At 34.4% G+C, this 22,451-nt stretch overlaps 1 protein-coding gene across 4 annotated transcripts in view; it reads right to left on the bottom strand.

The window, feature by feature from the left end:
• The window catches only part of ASPH (aspartate beta-hydroxylase), a 207,459-nt gene that overhangs the window by 173,990 nt on the left and 11,018 nt on the right, over positions 1-22,451 (bottom strand). Inside the window, exons 5-6 of one of the 4 annotated variants that reach the window (XM_008061711.2) lie at positions 9,842-9,883; positions 7,033-7,554 (exon numbers count right to left, since the gene is read on the bottom strand). The exons of 1 other annotated variant lie outside the window; for it this stretch is intronic. In XM_008061711.2, the coding sequence (XP_008059902.1) occupies positions 7,193-7,554; positions 9,842-9,883 (404 nt within the window). In that variant the 3' untranslated portion in view covers positions 7,033-7,192. Of the gene's footprint in view, positions 1-7,032; positions 7,555-9,841; positions 9,884-17,419; positions 18,471-22,451 lie in introns of those variants that run through there. 2 more of the 4 variants (XM_008061712.1, XM_021714251.1) reach the window with 2 other exon arrangements.

Genomic DNA, 22,451 nt, shown 5'->3' with positions numbered 1-22,451 from the left:
GGGAGAGAATTTTCAATTTATTCTGCTTCATAGGGTTTCACATACCTAACTCATAAAAAGTGAAAAAAGATAGTTTTTTAATCTTTAGTTTACTAATTCAGTGGCATATAGATTGATGAAAATTTTGGTCTTACCCATTCAAGTCACTCCAACTATGGTTATTAGTAAAGCGTTACGAGCTCAGGACTGCTATTGCTACAGCTGTAAGTAGTCTAACAGTATAAATTGACACATCTCAAGAATGAAGCTAAACAGGTTTTTGAAATGTTAGCAATACTCTGGGAAATTGTACCTTTCCAGAAAGGTAGGCACACTAATTTACATGCTAGTCCTTGTTGCTTTTCTTGGCTAGTATAATCAGTGAATGCAAATCTTATTCAGTATACCAACAGCAGTTCCCGAACATATCAAAATTCTACTATCAGGAACTAAAAACTGCCTCATGATATGCAGTAAAAGCCATTCCAGATACAAAGCATCTTTATGTGACCCAAGATGAGCAGACAGATTTTGAAAAGAGGATAACATAAATTATTTTAAAAGTTAAACATTGCCAGTAAGGCTCCTAAGAGCCTGGTTTCAGGAACAATAGAGGGGACTCCACAAGACTTGAGGGAGTAGACTCACTACAACATCTTGCAAAACACAGTTAAAGGACATGCAACACAACATAGTGTATAAACTCTCGGGCAACTGAACCCAGTGGCTGCCTTTGAATTCCATTCGAATTCCACCTTGATGCTACCACTGCTACTACTTAGGTTTCTACAAATACAGAAAGTGGCAAAAATAGAAGGGCTTTAAGAATTAAATGAGATCATTTAAATGTCCCCCATACATGCACACAGCAACATGAACAGAGTTACAGGTAACTTCCAAGGTAGTTAAAACATTGAAATTACTGAAGAATCTTCAGAATTTTTCTTTTAAAAAAAAAAAATTTTTTTCTTCTAATATTCTTCAACCGTATATACAGACCTGAAATATTTTTAAATAATTTATTTCATATATTCACCATTCAATAAACAAATCCTGAATGCCTATTATTGCTGGTTACTAGAAGAGGTTCTGGAGATAAATCATAGTCTGGCTGCAAAGTACAGGGATGAAAGAGATGGCAAGCATGGCAATGAGTATGTGGACTCTAGCCACCAGGGAGGGTCAAGGGTCCCCTGAGTGCAGATGTGATGTATGAGCTGGATCCTGCAGGAGAGGCAAAGGTGGCCCACTACACAGAGAGGGAGCACACACTGCAGGGAAGCATCAGTGGGCAGTGCTGACACTAGCTCTAGCTTCATCACTTTCTCCCTCAGCCCTTTGCTTATTCCATAGCACTTCACTGCAGGGACTGCCATCATCTCATCCCTTGCATCCCCTGTGCCTCACCCATACCCTGATGCACAGCAGATACTCAGGGATACTTGTTGAATTTGCCAATAACTGGGAACTACAGCTATAGCATGTGGGAGTTACATAATTATCAAAAATAACACAAAAGTTTTGAATTAAGTGTAGATCATCCTCCCCTAATCTCTTAGGATATAAAAGAAGTAACAAGGCAAAGATGTAAATGAAAGGCAGTTCTCTGTGATGTATGTATACCTGAGTTAGTATGGAGCAATAGATACATACACAGAGTAAAATCAAGAGGTATAAAATGAGAACAAAGAAAAAAGAAATGAATGACTTTCCATTATGTAGGGCTTACAGAGCTCTAGTAGAATTTTACTTCCACGTAAAAATGATAGCCAAACCAATAATAAACATCTAGTTGATGTGACTATATTCTTAAGAAAATGGAGGAGAAAGGATACAAGATGGAAATGTGTTACTGAGGAGCTGTTAGATTAACCCTAACAAGATTTTTATGAAAATAACTCTATAGGTCTGCTATGTAACACTCAACCTTTAGTTTCCCCCCTCCCCCGCAAAAATAGTTCTCTTTAGAAAGGAGAATGGAGAGAGCTTAACAAAATAAATATAATTTACCCAATAACCCAATAGTAGTATTTATCATTATGTTAATATTCTTTCATATCCTTTCAGTTGCCTATAATTACTGCCAACCAAGAGTTGGAATGAGATCTCTTTATTCCCCATGGCTTTTTATGACACAGCCATTTTGGTCCATCCCATTCAACTCTCTGTATTTGGACAGGGGCAGAAATAGGAATTTAATGGGGAGAAGATGAGGAAAACAATCTCCTTAATATGCTTTCAGCACAGATGAAGAGTAGCATATAATCATTCACCATTCACTGTGTTAGCCTGCCCTGCACCTATGCCTCCTTCTTTCGGTAACAGCATACTAATTTCCTTTTGGGGAACCAGTTTTCCTTCACCCAATGGTTTTAAGAGTGGGCATTCACATGATCTGGGGACTCACTCATCACAGCTTTCTTACCTCCCACCCCCCAAGGCTGAGGATTGAAGATGAGCTCATGAGACTACCTGAGGAGGAGGCCAACTTTCCTGACGAGTCCAGAGATGGAGACAGAGGTCAAGAACATTGCTTGAGCACCTAGATTCAGCATAACAAACAAAACAAAACAAAACACCTCCCCTGAGCTTTACAATTATGTGAGTCAATCATTGTTTTCTGTCCATGAATGTAATTTGAATGGATTTAACACCATGGGTGTAACCAGTGGAATTCTGAAGATTATTCAAAAGCAAAACCAAATGCGCTCCTAATATTCTAAGGAAGAATGACAAATGCCTTTTTCCATAGAAACACAGTTACAATGAGACTTGCAGAACTGACTATTAGGAATTAAATATGTTTTTGTGAACTGAAATAGAAACTCTCTAACAACCACAAAATCACACTTATGGGAAAATGTGTTATGAATACAAAACAAACATTTAAGTTTTTCACAATTAGGTTGATTATTAAAACTCTCAATTATACTATATGCTTAAGATCAGTTTAGTTCATAGCTTTTTTCAAGCCTTCACATATTTCACATCTCCTGTTTTCATGTTGTAGCAGTGTCTTTTAAACAACTGAGTGCTCTTATGGCTTTATACATATGTAACATTTATACTTATGTTCATTTGTGCTCTCAATGATCTCAGTAGAATAAATTGAGATCTGGTATACTCATTTCACAAAGATACAGTCATTACAAAGAAAGAAGGATTTAGGTATTTGTCTCACAACCTGTTGACAAAAGTAGGAGTAGGAGTCATAATTACAGTGCTTCCAAATTTCTAACCATAGAATTATTGTCATTATTCTATCAATTAAAAAGGACAACTGAGCGCCCAACACTGTGTCAGCTGACTACACATATGCAACCTCAGCTGGTTTTCACATCTTGAGGGAAGGGCATTCTCTTTAACTTATAAATGAGAAAAACAACCATTTCCAAGATGCATTTCACAGGGAAATATTTTGAGAAAGTAATTTTGAGAATTTTGAGAAGGAATAGCTAAGGATACAGAAGAAAAAAACTAAAGTCAAGAGATACAGCTTAAGTCACTCAGACCCATTTCATGAAAATGACTACATTACAGCTTGCTTAAAAAGTATACTTGAAATTAAAAAGTATATTTGTTTACTCCCTTTCTTTTTCAATGGGAATGTCTATAGGGGGTCATTATTATCCATGTAATCATTATGAGAATCTCTGAAGTTACAAAGTTGAATGGCTAAACAGGCCATAATACAAAATATTCTCTATAAATCAATCACTTAAAGAATTAACTCAAGTAGTCTTCCTGGATTAATTCAAGAATTCATACTGATGGATGTATGTCTGTGTCTTTACCAGTCTCTCTCTCATTGTGAAATGTTGAGAGATCATCTATACACAATGCAAATCACCCACAAAGTAAAAATGAAAATCTTTTACACATGTTAGGAACAAACTCAAATTCACACACAAGACCATTAAGAAATTAAATAGAAATTAAATGTTACAACAAATGAAAATAGTTCAATGAGCTTCAAAAGAAAGTAATTGGAATATTAAAGGACAAAAGTTCTTAAAAAAAAACTAAGAAGCACTCAAATATTTTCACAAAACCAACAATCTTAAAGATGACTGTGCTAATCAAATGTGAAATGCTATCCTATAAAGCTCAAGAAAAATGATGCCAATAATGTTTTTAAAATGTGATGCATCATCTCATGGTACAACACAATCAAAATGTCAGGGATAAGACAAAATAAATTTACATTTCTTTGTATTTGATTTTCACTTTTTAAGTCTTCCTCAAGATTTCTTCTGACTCCCACTTAGTATTTTGAAATTCTGTCACTGTTTTTAGCTGACTCATCTAAAATGGGTAACCTTCCTGTTTTTAATTACCATGGAAAAGCAATCTAAAGTGGAACAGTATAGAAATAACTACCTACTGAATAAAAAATGCAAAACTGAGAGTGCAAACATAATTTTTACCCACAAATCATGGCAAACAGCTTATCTTGTACTAAGTTCTTAGTTGATTCTTAAGTGCTAGTGAGGTTGGATAAAGGATGACCTGGACTTTAATGAAATTTAGTTGAAGTCTTTATTTACTGAAGAAAAGGGAAGAAAAAAGAAAAGGAAGAAAATAAATCAAGTTCCAGTCCAAAAGTGCTCTTAAAATATCTTTAAATGTTTTAGTTGAGATATTTCAATTCTTGAGCGAACAGTCAAAGAAAAAAATCAATGTTAGAAACAAAACATTTAGAAGTACTTCACTAAATAGCAACAGGCCATGTTTTAAATGTTTGTGCTGATTAGATTATTCCAAAATGTTTTCATTTACTTCCTCAGAATTTAGCATTTATGTATTTATAAAATTCAAAAATCAAAGTAAAAATTGAGATGTTCTCAGTAAGCTCAATTATTATTTTCTCCCCTTTTGCAAAGCAGAAAAACCTGTAAAGAAAGTAAATCTTAAACTTATACACAAATTTAAAAATCAATCCATATATCCATATATCAGCAGTAAGATCTAACATTGTGATACATTTTGAAATCGTGATTTTTATATGTGTGGAGATATCTGCTTTGCTTTCTGTTCTGTTCTGTTCAGTTTTCCATCAGAGCCTCCCTCTTCTTGTCCCAGAAAGCCTACATTTCATGAAACTGGGTGAGACTCACTCAACCCCACACCAAAGATTCATGCAGAGGAGCGAGTCTGACAAAAAGAAACCATTCCCAACCACAAGAATGGTCACAGATGTTCACCAGGCCAACCCAAGACAATCCATAACAGTCAGAATTCTCTATGGGGAGTCTACATTATCCAAGTAATCATTATGAGAATCTCTGAAGGCCAAAACACAAAATATTCTCTATAAATGTTTCTCTAAAGTTTTCTCAATATTGTTGTCTACAGAGAAAAGTCTCTCAGAGTCATTACAGAAAACTGCCTCTTTACATAGGGAATGGTAAGCTCTAAAGAAGGGTCTGGGCCTGCTGAGAGCTGTCTTGGTTATCACCTGGTAGCACCTCCACAGAGAATAAGTCAGGCAGAAACCAGCAGAGCCAAGATTTGAGAAATGAGCTAGGAAGAAAGAGCTCTGAATATAGGCCTGGACTCGGGACCTATTCACCTGAAGCCAGTGCCCCTGTATCTGCCAACCAAAGAAGCCATAAATTTCCTTTTGGTTTATTGTCTTATAATTTATAAAGTCAACAAAATCCTGAATCATCAACATATAAAACTCTAAGTTATGATGCTAATTTCACTAAACCTTAGTTTTTAAGCAATAAAATGTAAGGGTAGCTTAGAAGAAGATATCAGATTAGATATTCTCTAGGATTCCTTTCTTGCTGTATAATTCTGTCAGTTGGAATTTTTGTCAACTAAATGTCTAAATATTTTATTTTAAATGGTAAAAGTTATAACAGGAAAAAGCGTGCAATACTTTTACAAATATTTGCACTTCGGTTTACTCATTTCTGAGTCAAAATGTCTTTAATTAAGACAACAATCTTTATTTTTAAGCTCTTTATAGAAAGAATGAAGAATTATTTTCTAAAAATAAGATGTTGGTGCAGCACTTTTGACTGCTGAACAAATCAAGTTGCTCTTCTCATCAATTTACAACATTTCACAGTAGTCACAATTAGAAATTTACAGCTTGATACACAGATAGTACAAACCATTTGAGAATATATATTTCTTACTGAAATTTCATCAATTGTTTTCTGAGGAATTAAATTCTGATCCCTAGTTTGATCTTAAATGGACAATTCCGGAGAAATGGTAAACAATTATGATACATCAAGTATGAAAAAATATGCCATTGAACCAAAATAACTGAAAAAGTGTGATATAAAATGAAAATACATAGTAATTGGGAAACATTAAAATCTCTCCCTAACTATTCTGAGATTGTAAAGATAGCATTCGTAAAAGTGTTCTGAATTGTTCCTCTTAACACAATTCTCTCCTTTATTCATGACCATATCTAGAGTTCTCAGTAAGCACTATTTGTTGGATGACAGAACGGCAGTGATGGAAAATGGCAAAAGAGGGAGGGGTGGTTGAGGAGAGGTCATAAGAGAGGGGCTTGCAGGAGTGAGGAGGGAGGAAAAGGAGATGGTAAAGGCCTGGGACAGGAGATATTGGAAAGACATGGAGGGAGAGGAGAGGGTGGGCAAAAGCTGAGGAATAGGGGGCCCCCTGAAAGTTGGGGAGAGGATCCTGGGGAGGGAAGAATGAGGGGAAGGGGGTGACACATAATAGCTGGGAGTAGGGGAAGAGAGAGGCGGGTAGGAGACCTAGAAAGGAAAACAAGGACACAGTAAGGGAATGAGAGAGAGAGGCAAATAGAGAAAAAAGGTAACTTCCTATCTCCCTGAGTATTTAGCAAGGCTGATTATAAGTCACTCTATATAGAAATACTATTTAAAATCTTAATATTTTTCTTTGCTTAATTCCAATGAAAGTATTCATTAATACATCCATTAAAATTCATATTATTCCTATATATTTATCCTGAATACATGATCAATAAAAAAAATAATTCTATTTATCTGATTTTTTTTTAACTTCATCTTTTTAAATTTAGAAGCATGACACAGGATATTTAAATTTCAAAGAATGTACTACTGAGCACCAACAAATACATTCAATGACTAATTTACACATCTTCCCCAACCGGAGCAATACTACATTTTCTATGTCCTTTATCAGCAAATCACAATCAAAATTATTAACCATTTCTGGGAATGATGACATCAGAGCTTTAGTTCTTTCTTTTCTGGGCATTTCCCTTTGCTAAGTGTGTATGTCTGACAGAACTTCTGCTCTCCTTTCTGTCATCTTTGTCTCTGGATGATATTTTACTAGAAATATCCTTTGTATTTGTTGATCTTTTCCTATTTTCCTTGGTTTTGGAGCTTTTATCTCGGTCCACTTTTTCCTTTTCTCTGTCCTTTTTACCCTTAGGAGACTCTTTCTTGGACATATCTGCATCAGTTATTTTCTTATCCTTCAGTTCATCCTCTTTTTCTTTCTTCCCCTTTTTTCTCTCTTCACTCTTAATTCCCTTCCTTGACTCAGGATTCTCTTGTTCCTTCTTGAGCTCTTCTTTAGTGAATTCTTTAACTTTCAGGTTTTCCAATCAAAGGAAAAAATGTTTATTGACAGCATCTCTTAATTTACAGAACAGTAAGCTAGTGAAACTATATTGTCTCTTTATGTATCTCCCCACACACAGGAAATTAAAGCTACTTTAATCCTCTAGCCTTTAAGTTGGTTAAAGAGATGCAAAGCTCTATAAAGTATCAACTATAAAAGAAATGCTAGAAATGTGCCATATTTTTCCAGCTTGAAATATGGTATGACTTGTTTTAAGACAAGGTCAACATGCTGTATTTAAAGCTGAGTGCATCCATAAAGGCAATACTTGACACAGTTAACAATTCATACTCTGTAACTATAATGACATAATTAAGGGAACACTGAAAAAGTGAAGATAAACTTTTCATAACTTGTGAACATATATATAAAGAAAATTAACATTTTTTCGCTTAAACAAAAAGTTGTCTTTAAAATATTTGCTTAAAATCCTTGAAAACATGTATGTACAAAGATACATATACACTGATTTTCTTAGCTAATTAAAGCAAAAAACAATTTTCATGTATGCTAAATTTTAAAATCATTTCCTATAGCATTTAAAATGACAAATTGGAATTTCTTTTCTGCACACCACGAAATCAGTATTCCTTTAAGTATGTTCCCTATTAATTATGTAGAGCCACTCAATATCACGCATCTCCCATATTCACAGACAGAGCAATCAAATGGAGTACACAGCTAATTCCAAATCTCATAAAAGATATTGCTGTCAACTTGCTTTACATAAAGTTCCACAGAGCAGTTAGCAAAAGCTGTGAATCTCATTTGTTTGCACTCTCATGAGGATATCATAAAGTAAAGCGTTAGCTTAATAATGCAGCATTTCAGCAGCAACACAGAAAATATTTCTTTAATAAAACATGAAAGATGTTTCTGCCCATCAAAATCACATAAAACATAGCACAAAATGTCATTCAAAATAAGCACTGGCTTTGTGGTGCTCACTAAAAGAAGTATTCTATCTTTTCAGGCAGTCTAATGAAATCTTGATTAACTATAAAAATATCATATAGGGCTTCTCCATTAATTGAATTTTCTAGTGATCAACCAGGAAATTCTTCAGTTCTCCCTGAAAATCTTACTAAAATCCTGTAAGGATACAAATAGTATTCATTCAGCATCACCCTCTGAGTCTTCTCTCTATTTCAAAGCTGTTTGCATAGCAACACAGATAACAGCATTGTAAAGAGTAACATTTATGTGCAATGCTATTGGGTCTTATTCTGCAAACTTTTTTAAAAAATTAAATTTTCAAAGTTGAATTTGCCTTTCTAGAGCCAAAAGTAAAATTATATTTTATTGGCCATTTTTTACCTTTATTTACATAAGGAATAAAATGACGAAAATTCTGTTTTCTTCCCACAAATTACTCAAGTAGGACACAAGGTTAAAACATTAAAATTTTCCCATCTTAAAATTATAATACAAAGCAGAACCCTGCAAATCACTTAGTGAAAGTCTCACCTGTTCTTATTTTACACAAAAAAACCCTACAGACAATATGTCAAGCACTTGACTTGATCACAAGAACATCACAAGCTTATAAAGAAAATCATGCACATCCTCCATGCCTCTTCTCACAAAGGAAGTAACTATTTACATATAAACAAGAAAAAACATAGGGATATAAAGTAAGGCTGTAATATTTAGTAGTTAGTCCACATATAATGGTTGACAGGTATAATAATTTTTAGTGAGTTAAAATATCAAATACAGCAAGAGCTATATCAATGCAATGCAGTGCTCCAAATTATACAACAAAGTATTCATTTTACTGAAACTACACATTTGAATTACACTAGCTTTTATTGTGCTCTAAGACAGAGCATCTTGAGAGTTTTTAGAGAAATATAATAAATCACTGATGACTTCACTTTTTTCCAACAGTAATTCAAAAAGTCAAACTTAAAAAAGTCTTAGAAAGCAAGGTAGGATGTGTGTATGTAAACTTCATACACCATAACAAATATAGTAAGATATTAGTATAACATATATGCTCATAATTTAAAGATAGTCACAAAATTTTGATAACATGAAAAAGGAATTACTTAAAATATAGGCTTGAGGTAGAAAGTTTTTCAATAAAATCTTGATAAAACTAATAATTATGACCTAAGCACCCAAGCAAGACCAAAAAGCAACAATGTTTAGCATTAGTAGCTACATTTACATAACATATCCAGAAAATGTCATGCATTTTCAAGCATTAAACTGGATTTCACTCAAGGCTAATTTGAAAAATAGAAAATACCTTTAGCCTTAGTTTTTCTCTTGGCTACCCCACCGGGTCCTTCTGTTGGTATTTACAAGATGAGAATAGGTTATAAATAAAAAATATTAGAGAAATTCAAAATAAGTATCTAAAAAATAGTTAAAATGGATGCCTCTGTGAAACAAATTAACTTAAATTCACCATTTAAAAAACACTCCAACATACAAATATCTATTCTTTACGTGTCACTTTAAAGCCTTACTTTCACTATTTATAACAGATGAATGCATTGTAATTAGTTTATCATTTAGTCAACTTAACAATTTGCCTTAGACCTTTAAGAAATATCTAATCACCACTGGAAAAGGCATTTCATTCTCAGTCTGGGTCACAGATGATCAATTATGAGACTGTGGTAAAGAAGAAAGGACCTTACTGCACTATTCAATCACATTTGAGATCCAAAAAAGGACTGCATATTTTGATAGAATTTTCAGCTCTACTCTTTGAACAATCATTGCTTTTCCCCATCATTTCAAACTTTCTTAATAAAAAAAAAAAATTACACAAGCAAGTAAGAATGGCACAACTATGTAAGTAAGTATTAACTTTTTCACTCTAAAAACTTTGCAGAAGTTTTTTATTTCCTCTCATGGCAAATGAAAGTTCTGATAGTGGATTTATGTTTGACCCTCTAACAAATATCAATAACATAGAGCTTTTAGAGCACTCTTATTCCCGCCAGGCTGTACTTAGTACCCCACTCAACTGAGCTTCCCGATTCTATTTCCCAGTCACATTAAACATCATATTCATGTATCAGTAAACTTTCCAAAGTGGCGTTCCAAATGGCCAATCTATTTCTGAGGCACATTGGGTCTGGAGGTGCTTAATGTTCACCTCCTGGAGGAGGAAGAACACCATGTACACAACTTGTCACTCAAAAACTAAGGTTAAAGGTATGGTGAAAACAAAGTCACCCATGCCATATGACACTTGTTTCTCCTGTAAACTATGGAACTGACTCTATATGTTTCTCAAAACCATAAAGATATTCCCACTTTTAGTATGAGATGTTTGTACTGATACATTGTTCAAATTTCCCTTTCTCTATTTATAGCAATTTGTTTCCATCAAATAAGGTGATCCATTTGAGAAGGGCAATTTATTTTGGTTGAAACAGTACAATCACCATTCTTCAAGAAAGCATTAGTATATCTTATCATCGACTACATAAAAAAAGAAACACGTGACTAATTGTGGCTATATTTGTCCAGTTACTTAAAATACACAGATAACCATAACTAGTATGTGCGTATGACAATTACTTTTTTTTTTAATTGGAAAAAACATTCCATTGTTCAAGTATTCTTTGAGAGCACTGAATATTTTGCAATGTCATTTTCAGTGTTTTATACTCAACAAACAACTGTTTTCTAATATGTATGTTATAAATGATTCTCCCTTGTTGGTTTTGCTAAAAAAATATATTTCATCTAAGGTATTGTTAGAAATGTCTAACCCAAATGAGTGCCCACAATATAGTAAACATATAGAACTAAATCTACACGTCAGGGACATCTTATAGTTAGAAATGGGTAGAATTGCATGGAGGTAGATGTCTTGATATAAGCACATACAGAGAAACAGACAAGCTGAGCACAACTTGATTCCTTCCTAAACTGTCAAAAACAGCATACACCTTGTAAAAATGAGTGCTATCTTGGATCAATCTTCACTAAAGTTTACTTCAGAGTAAAATATCAAACATACTCTTGTAATACCAACCTTAAATACATGAGTATTACCCAGTGCAACAAGAAATTAGCATAAGGCATTAAAATATACTTTGAGTACCGTTAACACCCACTCCTGACTCCTGTGATATCTCCTGTGGTAGGCCCAGATTTTCCTGTTAAAAAGTAGAGTGATGAAAATCAGACTACCCTATTTCCACCCCCACCACTCCATGATCTAGTTAAAAAAAGCTGTAGCAATGAAAAGGCTAGAATTAGCTTTTGTCGTGAATAAAACAAGACATTAGATAAGCATCAGATTAATGAAATACATACAGTGAGTACTGTGCTTTATTTTAAACTTTTTTGATTTGGGTATAAATTCTTACAGTGATACAAATTAACAAAGTGTAATGCACCACAACAAATTCTACAGTTTACCTTATGCTACTTTTTCTGAACTCAAAAAACACATTCAATAATTTAAATATTATATTCAGTGTGTGAAGCAAAGTGAATAGACATGAAGAAAGCACAACAGCAAAGACAGGAAGTTAACAGAGGAATTCCTAAGTAACGATGAAACAAGGAGGAAGTCAAGATTCGGTATTCTAAAAGTAAAATGGTCAGTTTTAGAAAAAAGGCATGAACAAAGGTTTAAGATGGGGATATTACTGGATTTTGCTAGTTACAAAAATGGCCCCAAAAGTTCATCCAATTATAGTCTGACCAGTGGTAGAGAAGGCAGTCAGGTTACAATGATGAGAAAACGTAGGTGGAGAGGAGGATGACCAAAAACCCAAGGTGCTCACGAGGGCCTTCCTTACTTCCTTGGAAAAAAACTGATCATATATAAAATTTACCAAGATTCTGAGGAGGGCAGAAAAGGAGTAAGAGTTTGAAGAATTTTATCTGTATTTGGATGTTCTGAAGGTAGAGGAAACACATTAGGAAAAAGAAGTTGAGTTAGTATAGAGGAGAGGGATGATGAGGCCAGAAAGGTACAGACACAAAGAAGAGGGTTAGCTTTGGGAATCAGATGATGCAATGTCTTAAAAAAAAAAAATGATGAATGAGAGCAGAAGAAAGAGCTCAAAAAAAAAAATTCCAAGATAGGTCAGGCACAGTGGCTTATACTTGTAGCCTCAGTACTTTGGGAATCCAAGGCAGAAGGATCGCTTGAGGCTCGGAGTTCGAGACCAGCCTGGGCAACATAGTGAAACCTTGTCTCTATAAAATAAATAAATAAATAAAAATTAGTTGGGCATGGTGGTGCATGCCTATAGTCCTAGCTACTGAGGAGGCTGAGTTGGGAGGATAACTGAGCCCAGGAGTTTGAGGCTGCAGTGAGCTATGACCACGCCACTGCACTTGGGCAACAGAGTGAGACTCTCTCAAAAATAATCTGATTCAATAATGTCATAAAGGGAAGAGAGAAGGCAAAAAATGAAATCTAATTCAGGGTTTACTATCTTAGGAAAGAAAAAAGCAAAATCATCTCTATAGAGGAATAAAATAACCCTGGAAGATGGAAAAAATGTGGAAAAGGTTTAGAATACCTGCAACAGACAATTAACTATAAGAGCAGCATGCCCCCACCACCAGTAGAGGTTCAATACAGGTAACTTACATATATATTCCAGCAACAATGTGAAAAGCAGTGGTGGAGAAAGGCATCAGTGCTAATCCAGGATTGGTGACAATATATAGAGGAAGAAAACATGAGTTTGAGGGTATTAGGGAAGTGGCCTTAGAGGAAACCACAAGGCATGTATATAAGACCTATCTTTCTATTTTTTCTAATTCTCGACAGAATTAAATTCTTAATATTTGTAACTATAGTTGATGTGAACTCTCCCTACGGGGCCAAAACTCAACAAGCATGCCTTACTTTTCTTCTTTTCTATCTTTACTACCACAGCCGATGCCTAGGGAAAAAATAAAAAGGAAACAATTCCATCAAACATTAAAATTTGTGATGACACAGTGGCTCTACAGAAGTTTCTCAGTAGTAAAAATAAAATCCTATAAATTAGAGCTGAAATGGAAGCACCCTGGTATTTCATTATCCTTTCAAACAAAATTTTTTTTTCGCTGATAAAATATACTCCCATTTAAGGCAGTCATCAAGGAAGTATTTGGATGTGGTTAAAGTCAAAGAGCATGGTACACACACACACACAAATCATCATCATCACCACCATCATGTTATCTGCTTTCTTTTTACCTTTGTATGTTTATTTTGATGAAAGTTTTTAAAGTGGTTACTGTTAACAGCTCTGGTAACTATTTAGGAACTCTTCTAAAGAAATAAGAATAATAATAAAAAAAAAAAAAACAGGTCTTATATTCTTCCCTTAGAACATGAGGGAGTCACCTAACAGTAATTTATGCTACTTTGGTAACTGCCTCACAGCCACTATTCAATGAATATTTTCAAAACAAAATTAAAATGTCTGAACCATTAAGCCAATATCTAGTCCTTTGGTTCTACCACATGGAGTAGATTCTAAAAGACAGACTCCATTATGGACACCTAAGCAGCTACTGAAGACTTCAGAGTCAGCTCTAAAATTGGTGTTCTGGATATCACTGGATACTCAGGTCAGTTCAGTCACTCTCATGGTTTCTGATGAAACTTATGAGTCATTTTGAGGCTTCTCATCTTCCTTTTCCCCATGCTGGAATACCATAATCATTTCAACACTGACCACACATAGCAAAGAGGCCCCAAATATTTAAGTAATATCCGGCAAGGTGGGCAGACTGTTGCTTCAGCCTTGGTAAAATGCCTATCAGGACATTACACCAATTTTCTTTTTATTTTAAAATAGATATAATGATAATATTATAAACTTTAAAAAAAGACAAACAGGAAGCCTCAAGCCACCAACCCTCAATGATAAGGAAGGGATGATCAGAACATGAGAGAATTGAAAGACTAAAAGAAAGGATGGAATTGTATCCAGTGACTGAGAGTTTGAACAAAGGTGAAATGCAGATTCAAATACAAACAAGATACAGAAAGGTCACCTGATGACCTTTGTTTTTAGCAAGGTCAGTTTGTTGTATGAACTAAAAATGCCATTTCTCCTATAAAACAATATGTTCAATAATTGTATCATTTATTTAAGTCAGTTTTAAATAATACCTCAGTATCTAATTAAGCAATGAGGAACACCTTAGGCTCTCACCCGTCAGGACTAACACCGGCATATGATATTACTCATATAATATTAATGAGTATCATATACAAGGCCCAGATTTGAAGAGGGATTCAAATAAAGTTTAATACCTGGTTCCCAGATTCAAGGGGTCTACAAGCTAGTTAATATTTCTGTGGTTATCTCAACAAATAACAAAAGCATAGAATTTGACATACTTGTTCTATCAATCAATTTTAAAAATAAAGTCTGAGTCACTGAGTTTCTTATAAGTATTCCAAATATGCATTGTAACCAAAGAAGAGTCCCCAGCCAAATCACAGAAAACTTCTTATGTTTTATATCATATAGACTTCAGGAGCTAGCCCAGAGTCTGATTTAGAAAGGGTCTTTGAGCATCAGTCCACAAAAAGGATAACTGCCAAGTGATTAAATTAATAATAATTGGTTATGTTAAATCTGCTTTTGATACTTTCCAAAATTACAAACATCAGAACATGCAAGGAAAAAATTGCTCTGTCCAGCTAAAACAAAACAAAAACAAAAACAAAACAAAACAAACAAACAAACAAAAACAGAATTCAAACAGACCAAAGTTTTTTTTCTTATGTCTGGATACAACTCTATAAGCCAGGGAGATAATTTCTAGAATAAAGGATCAAAGGACAAGATGAAAAAGCATTCCGTTATGTCCTTGGCAGGATCCCAAGGGCAGCAAGCTGACAGCCAGGCCTCAGGGAATGGGGAAGACCAGCACCTAGAAGACACTTCTCCAACTGACTCAGACCCACCAGTCATGCCCCAGAGAAAACCAGGATTGAAGAAAGCTAATGCACAGAAAAGAATCCTCAGAGTCCTGCTGCTTGTTTCTTTGCCAAATCTCAAAGAACCCAGCACCTTCTGAATTGCACAAATGTCAGTCCATCTGAAGAAACAAGGACAGTGACTCTGAGGGTCCAACATGACATCGCCACACCGAGCACATCCTGGGAAGTGGCTTTGGTTGTTTCACACCCAAAAGACATAGAGTAAATACAGAATGACTTAAAAGTTTTGAAACCATAATGTTCAGGATAAAATTTTTCCTTTTTTAAATTAGTTTCTCAATTTAAAAGGCACAAGCTAGGAAAATATTTACATTATAAAACAGAAAGTTACAGAATAAACCCTTAGAAAATTAAGAATTCCAGCAATACACAGGGGAGTAAAACTTAAACAAAGTAATTTTGATCAGCTTCAAGATACTTTATACCACAATTCTGCAAACACCTTTACTTTCTCTCTCACACACAAAAATGCCTTAGGCACAAGTTGAAGGAAGTCACAGAAGTCAGGGGTTCATTAGCTACCTGTGTTTAACCTTCATTAGGAGATTTTCAAAGAGGCTGATCAGAGATGGTACCAAATGGCAAACTGTTATAAATGTTATCTCATGTTCTTGTTTTTCACTTACAAAATAAAGCATAATTAATTTCTGTACATAAAATATGTATTAGCTTGACAAAAAAGCCCCCAAACCTGATGAGAAATTAATAATTCCAAACATTTTAAACACAAATTATTTACTTCTCATAAACTAATCAAATATCTCCGAGGGTTAGTAGTCATGACAAATTAACACATAAGAACACTTTAAAAACTATATACCAGACATTTGGCTAAGTGAATTTCATTGAGTGAGGCCTAAGATTGCTTTCAAATTTAAACCAACTAAATTTTGATATTTCACAGTACTCAAATTCAAAGTGTAAAACACAATAAATACAGATTAAGAGTGAATCAACTTTCAGAATGAACATTATTAAATGATACTCATTTGTTGCAGAATATCCTACTAAATGATGGCTTAGCTGAAGTGCTTGAAAGTTTGAAAATCAGATGCTTCTGAATGTTAAAAACATTAACATAACAAAATATTTCCTGAATAATGAGGACAAGACAAATTAGAGTTTTACTAGCCATTTAAGCTTTATGAGATCACTGTCCAATGTGCAAAATAAGTATTCATATCCAACAATAGCTATAGAATGTTTTTTTAACAGATTAGCAAATTGGACAGCCTTCCTTGACACAGATAAATGGCAGAGGGGATGGATGCCCTGTGCTCTGATTTGAGACTTTTACTTTCAGGCTATCATTGCAATAGTTTACAAGAGAGATTTCTAACAAAGAAACTAAATGTGTCCTATTTCCCTCAAAGTAAATGGTGAGTCACTTACTGAAGGTAATTTCATTAAATATGGAACAAACAATACTTGAAAGGTAGACATTATGATAGTTAACTAAAATGTAAAAAAAGTAAACATTTTCAAATTTTAAGTTCTATATAAAAACTAAAGCTAAGCAAACTTATAACAAGCTCAAAGAGATTTAAAAACAAAACACCACTCCTTCAGAATAACCGAAGCCAAAGGTTTTAGGTCTTATTCCTTTCAAGCTTGAAGAGTTTTGCTTGACAGGGAAAACAAATGAAATCTCATTTTAAGGAGTACATTTTTTATATAATGGATACAATTGCTTCTGTTATTACTGAAGTAAATTCAATATAAAGAAATTGATTCAAAGATGTTTTTAAGATTTTCTAGTTGAAAAAAATTATCCTTCTAAAAAGAATTACCACTTCAACAAATTTAACTTATGATTCTAAAAGGAATATTATATCTAAGTCAAACTGATAGCCAATTAATACATTAATGAAGGAAAAAATAGAAAAAGACTTATTTGGGATAAATAATTTTAATATGTATAACATTATTTAAGATACATATTCACATTTTCCCTCTTGTGTAATATGCCTACTTAAAAAAATTTCAAATTACTTTCTCCGGATATATAGTTGGAAATAAAACTAAAAATAAAATTTGCTTTTATAGACAGAAATATGCCTGAATACAGTATTTTAACTTACCCTAAGGCAAAAAACATGGGTTTATATTTAAATTATTTAAAAAGCACCAATACAGGATTTTACATTGAAATTTGTATGAACCTGACAAGTCAGTTAATCTAAAGTACAATTAAAAAATCAGCTTTTTAAAGAACCATCATTTACACATCAGTCATGTTAAAGCTCAACAGAGAAGCATTTAACTTATGAATCATGCCAGAAGTATTTTTATAATCAAGTCCATTAGAATCATCTTAATTAATAATGTTAGAAAGACAAGCATCAAGGGTTAACCACAACACAATTTGCCATTGTTAAGTTTCCAAATTTAGTTCAGTGAATACATTAAGTTGAAACAAAACGATACAGAAACCAATTATACCACAAGAACATCACTTTCAGTATACTTTGTCGCCAACTATAAGAATAAGGAATGCCATTTTTTCCACTAGAAGTGGGGAAGCCAAGAATGGGACTAGCTAGTAGCTGTACTGGACAAGATCACATGGTTGACTTTTATTGTAAGATCACAACTGCCCCACTGCACGTTAAGCGCTGCATAAGCAAAGAAAGAAAAAGAAAAACAAGACTGCTTCGGGTGTTCGTAAGCCAATGACTCGAGTCCCTGAAGCAAAGTTATTGATTATGTAAATCCAATATGACACAAGTCTTTCCCTGAACCCCTTCATTCTGTGACGTACCATCAACACCATCTGCGGTTTCACTTTCTTCTTCTTCTTCTTCTAGCATTTCAAAGGGAGTCATTATATCATAGAGAAATGAGAGGAAACCATAAAACCAATCTGAACTCTCCTCTGCTAAAATATTAAGGACTTCCTCAAGAGAATCAATATTTTCATTACTGCCATCTTTGGTCAGGCCTACATAAGAATAAAGGAAGAGAGAAAGAGAAAATAAGGAGAGCAGTTAGGTGGAAAAAGGAAGCTGAGGGAAGGCGATCTCAAAAAGGATGTGCATCATGGTCACAGAGGTTTACAGAAAGATAGTTTGGAAAATAAAGAAGTCAATTAAAATACACACCTTACAATCAACTCTCAATCATATGAACCAAAGGAAAGCCACAATTTGACCAAGTCTCACCATTCCTACCAGCTCCAACCATATTTGCTTCCTTTCATTAGAGTCTTGTTGAAAAACTGATACAACTGTATTCAGTCAAAATCAATAGGGCAGCGAGACCTCATCTCTACAATAAATCAAAAAATCAGCCGGGCGTGGTAGTGCATGCCTGTGATTCCGGCTACTTGGAAGGCTGAGGCGGAAGGATCGCCAGAGCCCAGCAGGTCAAGGCTGCAGTGGCCAGGAGCGGCCACTGCACTCCAGTCTGGGTGACAGAGTGAGACTCCAACTCCAAAAAAAAAAAAAAAAATCAATAAATAGTAATGGGAAGAATTTGTTAACAGTAATGGGAAATAAGAACCATATCAAGAGAAAAAAGTTGTTTACTTCTGACAACCGCCAGATTTGCTCATCTACCAACCAGATATTATTGAGAGTTGATTATACAAACATTCATATATATATATGATATATATGAAAAATATGTTTCAATAAATATTTATTGAAAATAAAAAGGCTTGTTTCTTCAAACTTTACCCCGTAAGACTTAAAGATAACTTAGGAAACTCTGGAGTTAATATGGCCAGTAGTATTATTTTTTACAGTGTCCATGGATGGGCATAAATATACTCAAATAATCTAACTCAGATGATTTTAAATTAATGTTTAAATTGACATTATTGGTAGCTCTATAAAAACTTTGGCAACTGACTCATGGTCCTGTAATCCTGGCCAAGAGTCAGCTATGAATAATAATTCACTTTACCTACTGACATGAAATTTGATCAAGGTCTCAGACAATCATTTCCAGTAGGAACCGTCTAAACTCCTCTCCCTATCTGTCTTTGTAATTAGCTACTACAGCAAAGACATTTAACTTTTGTCATTTTTAAGTGAACCCAAAGCAGGTCTTCTTGATAGAAAGAAATCAGAGTGTAGTTTTGTTTATCTTTTTTTTTTTTCTTGTAAAGAACTGGCTATAGATAGGAAAGGTCTCTTAGCTCATATCAAAATCTACCAATATTGCCAAGTTATGTAACAATTCCCCATGACTTTGAAGAGGAAAAAGTGGGTAGGATGTTCTGGTTGTAAAAAATGTGAACATCCACAACCACAGAGCTTTTCTGGTTGCAGCCACCTAATTCAGTCGTTTAAGGTTTTTGTAATACACAATTTCTCTACGTAGTATGACTACATACCATACCAGCAGTCAAGATTGACATAGAAGAAATAATATTAAGACAACTAATTTAAGTTTTAAAAATTACAATATATCTTCACCACTTTAGTCAAAAGAAGAACTATATCATGCCATTCTTCATGTATTTGGGGCAGAAAAGAAAAACACAAATTGTAGTTGATATTTAAATTATTTCTTGACAAGCCTAGAGCATTTTTTTCACTGAATATTTATTTATTTTTTTTTTTTTGAGTGGGAGTCTCACTCTGTCACCCAGACTGGAGTGCAGTGGCCGCTCCTGGCCACCACAGCCTCAACTTGCTGGGCTCCGGCAATCCTTCCGCCTCAGCCTTCTAAGTAGCTGGAACTACAGGCACGCGCTACCACGCCTGGTTGATTTTTTGGTTTACTGTAGAGATGAGGTCTCGCCAAGTTGCCCAGGTGGGTCTTGAACCCACAGGCTCAGGCAATCCACTCACCTCAGCCTCCCAAAGCACGGGATTACAGGCTGAGCCACCGAGCCCAGCTTTTTCACTGAATTTAATAGTTGACAAATGCTGTTCTTACTTAAGTCTCTGTGGGAATAACATTGTTTCTTCTTTCTGCCTTAAAACACTATAACTGCATATCTAGTATAAACATTTTTTATTTTTCTCCATTTTCCAATATACTATAAGTACTTCCAAGTACTGAAAAAAAAATTATAATACTTTTCTGTCCCTTAGTATGACAGGTTGAAGTGTGCAACAACTATGCAAAGCATTTAAACAAAACTGTTTACCCAGTCATGCAACTTTCCTGTGGTTCTTAAGACAAATTTGCTAGTCTAAACAGAAAAAGATAATATTCTGGGAATGTAATTCCTTCATAACCTCTAAGAGTAGGCATCAACCAAAGGGCAGGATTTCAATGCCTTTGGCTCAGCAAGGTCTGGTCCTCTCCTCCCATCAGCTCATTCATCCATCCAGTCTACAAATGTTTATCAGGGGTCGAGGAAGTGCTAACTGGCTTCCCTTTTGCTTTCCAGCCATACCTGATATGATGCCAGTTAGATGCTAGTCATAGGACAAAGGACAACCATGCAATCCTTAGGTGGTGTTACTCTAAGAAGATGTTACTCTCAGCATTTAGTCCTCAGGTCATTTTCCTGTTGATTTTATTTGGTAAAGAAGTTTTTAAAGAATACATTTCCAAGCATTGTAGTTTTCAATAACCCAAACTAAAATGAAAGATACTTTTATTTTAAATAATTTGGCCAAAAAACAGGAAGCTATGTCAATGGAGAATAGAATTAGTATATTTGAAAAGTGCATCAGAAGGGCCTTGGTGAGAAATAATAAAATTCATAATGGCTATTGATCTTGGTTATTACTCATACATATTTCACCAAAAAAAAAACAGACCAAACTTTACAATTTGAAGGAAATGCAAGCATAAATGAGTGAATTTCCCTCAATTAATAAGATCTAAATATATGCAGATTTAAAAGCCTAGAAATAAACATTTAATGGATAAATGCCAAACCTATAAAAGTTCAACATATCTCACCTATTACTACACCTGCCATGCCCAGCTCTGCTCTAATTCTGGTCACCTACCTTCCTCCCTCCCCTTGTACTCCCCCTTCTACCTTAATCCAAAGTCTAAACCCTAAAAGTTTAAGCCTAACCTTTTGCTGCCTCTCCAGTGAGAATGCACCCTGAAAGACTGACTTCTTTCGGGATATATGCTCACTGTATTTGCTCCCTCACAACCTGTTTCTGATCAAACAGAATCCATTAAACCTCTGGGCTCCGAGCAATTTCACCAGGTTCTGTCTTTGCAATCATCTGCCAGTAATAGAGGACAACTAGGCTACAAAAATCTCAAGCTAGAAAAGAACTTTAGACATAAAATTCAATTCAAGGTAAGGCTGTCTTTTGTGCAGAGAATTCAAACACTATAGAAATATGGTTGATGTGATAAGTGAGCCTAACAGTTCACCTTTGGTTTGTTTCATCTGTACTGAAGCTACCAGCCAACTGTAAACTGCTACATGTGCATTATAAAATAGTTTAGTTATGTTAGCTTTACCTGATCTTTGTGCATTTACTAGTCAAACTGCCAAAAGAAATCTTGAAATTTATCAAACTTGGTTCCACCTTCAAGTGTATAATTCTTATAAAAGGCACAATTTATGGTGTGCTCATACTGTATCTGCAAATAGCAATTTTCAAAGTTACAGTTAATGAACCTCTTAATGGTAAGTTAAAAATCTTATGGGGAATAATTTTTGAAAATCTCAAATATACTAAAAATCAAGTTATTAATGTAATAGTTTTCTACAGAAATAAATCAGCATGTTATATAGAAGAAACTGTAAAATATAGTACATAAGAAGTAATAGCTCTAAAAAAGAGGAAACCTGACCTGCATGAATTTATCTTTAAAATCAAAAGTTTCACTATCCAGAATTCATAAAGTAATATAATGAAATAATAAACATGTATGGGCAAGCAAATTACCATCATTCTGATATGTTAAGTTCTATATAACTTTATTTCTTTTATATGCCTAGGATTATAATCATCTGAGAATTTAACATATTTATAGAAACACTAAT

Source organism: Carlito syrichta, unplaced genomic scaffold (genome assembly GCF_000164805.1).
Source record: "Carlito syrichta isolate Samal-C Ts95f unplaced genomic scaffold, Tarsius_syrichta-2.0.1 Scaffold305536, whole genome shotgun sequence".
NCBI lineage: Eukaryota > Metazoa > Chordata > Mammalia > Primates > Tarsiidae > Carlito > Carlito syrichta.
Note: the sequence above shows the minus strand (reverse complement) of the source record. Positions and strands in the feature narration are given on the sequence as shown.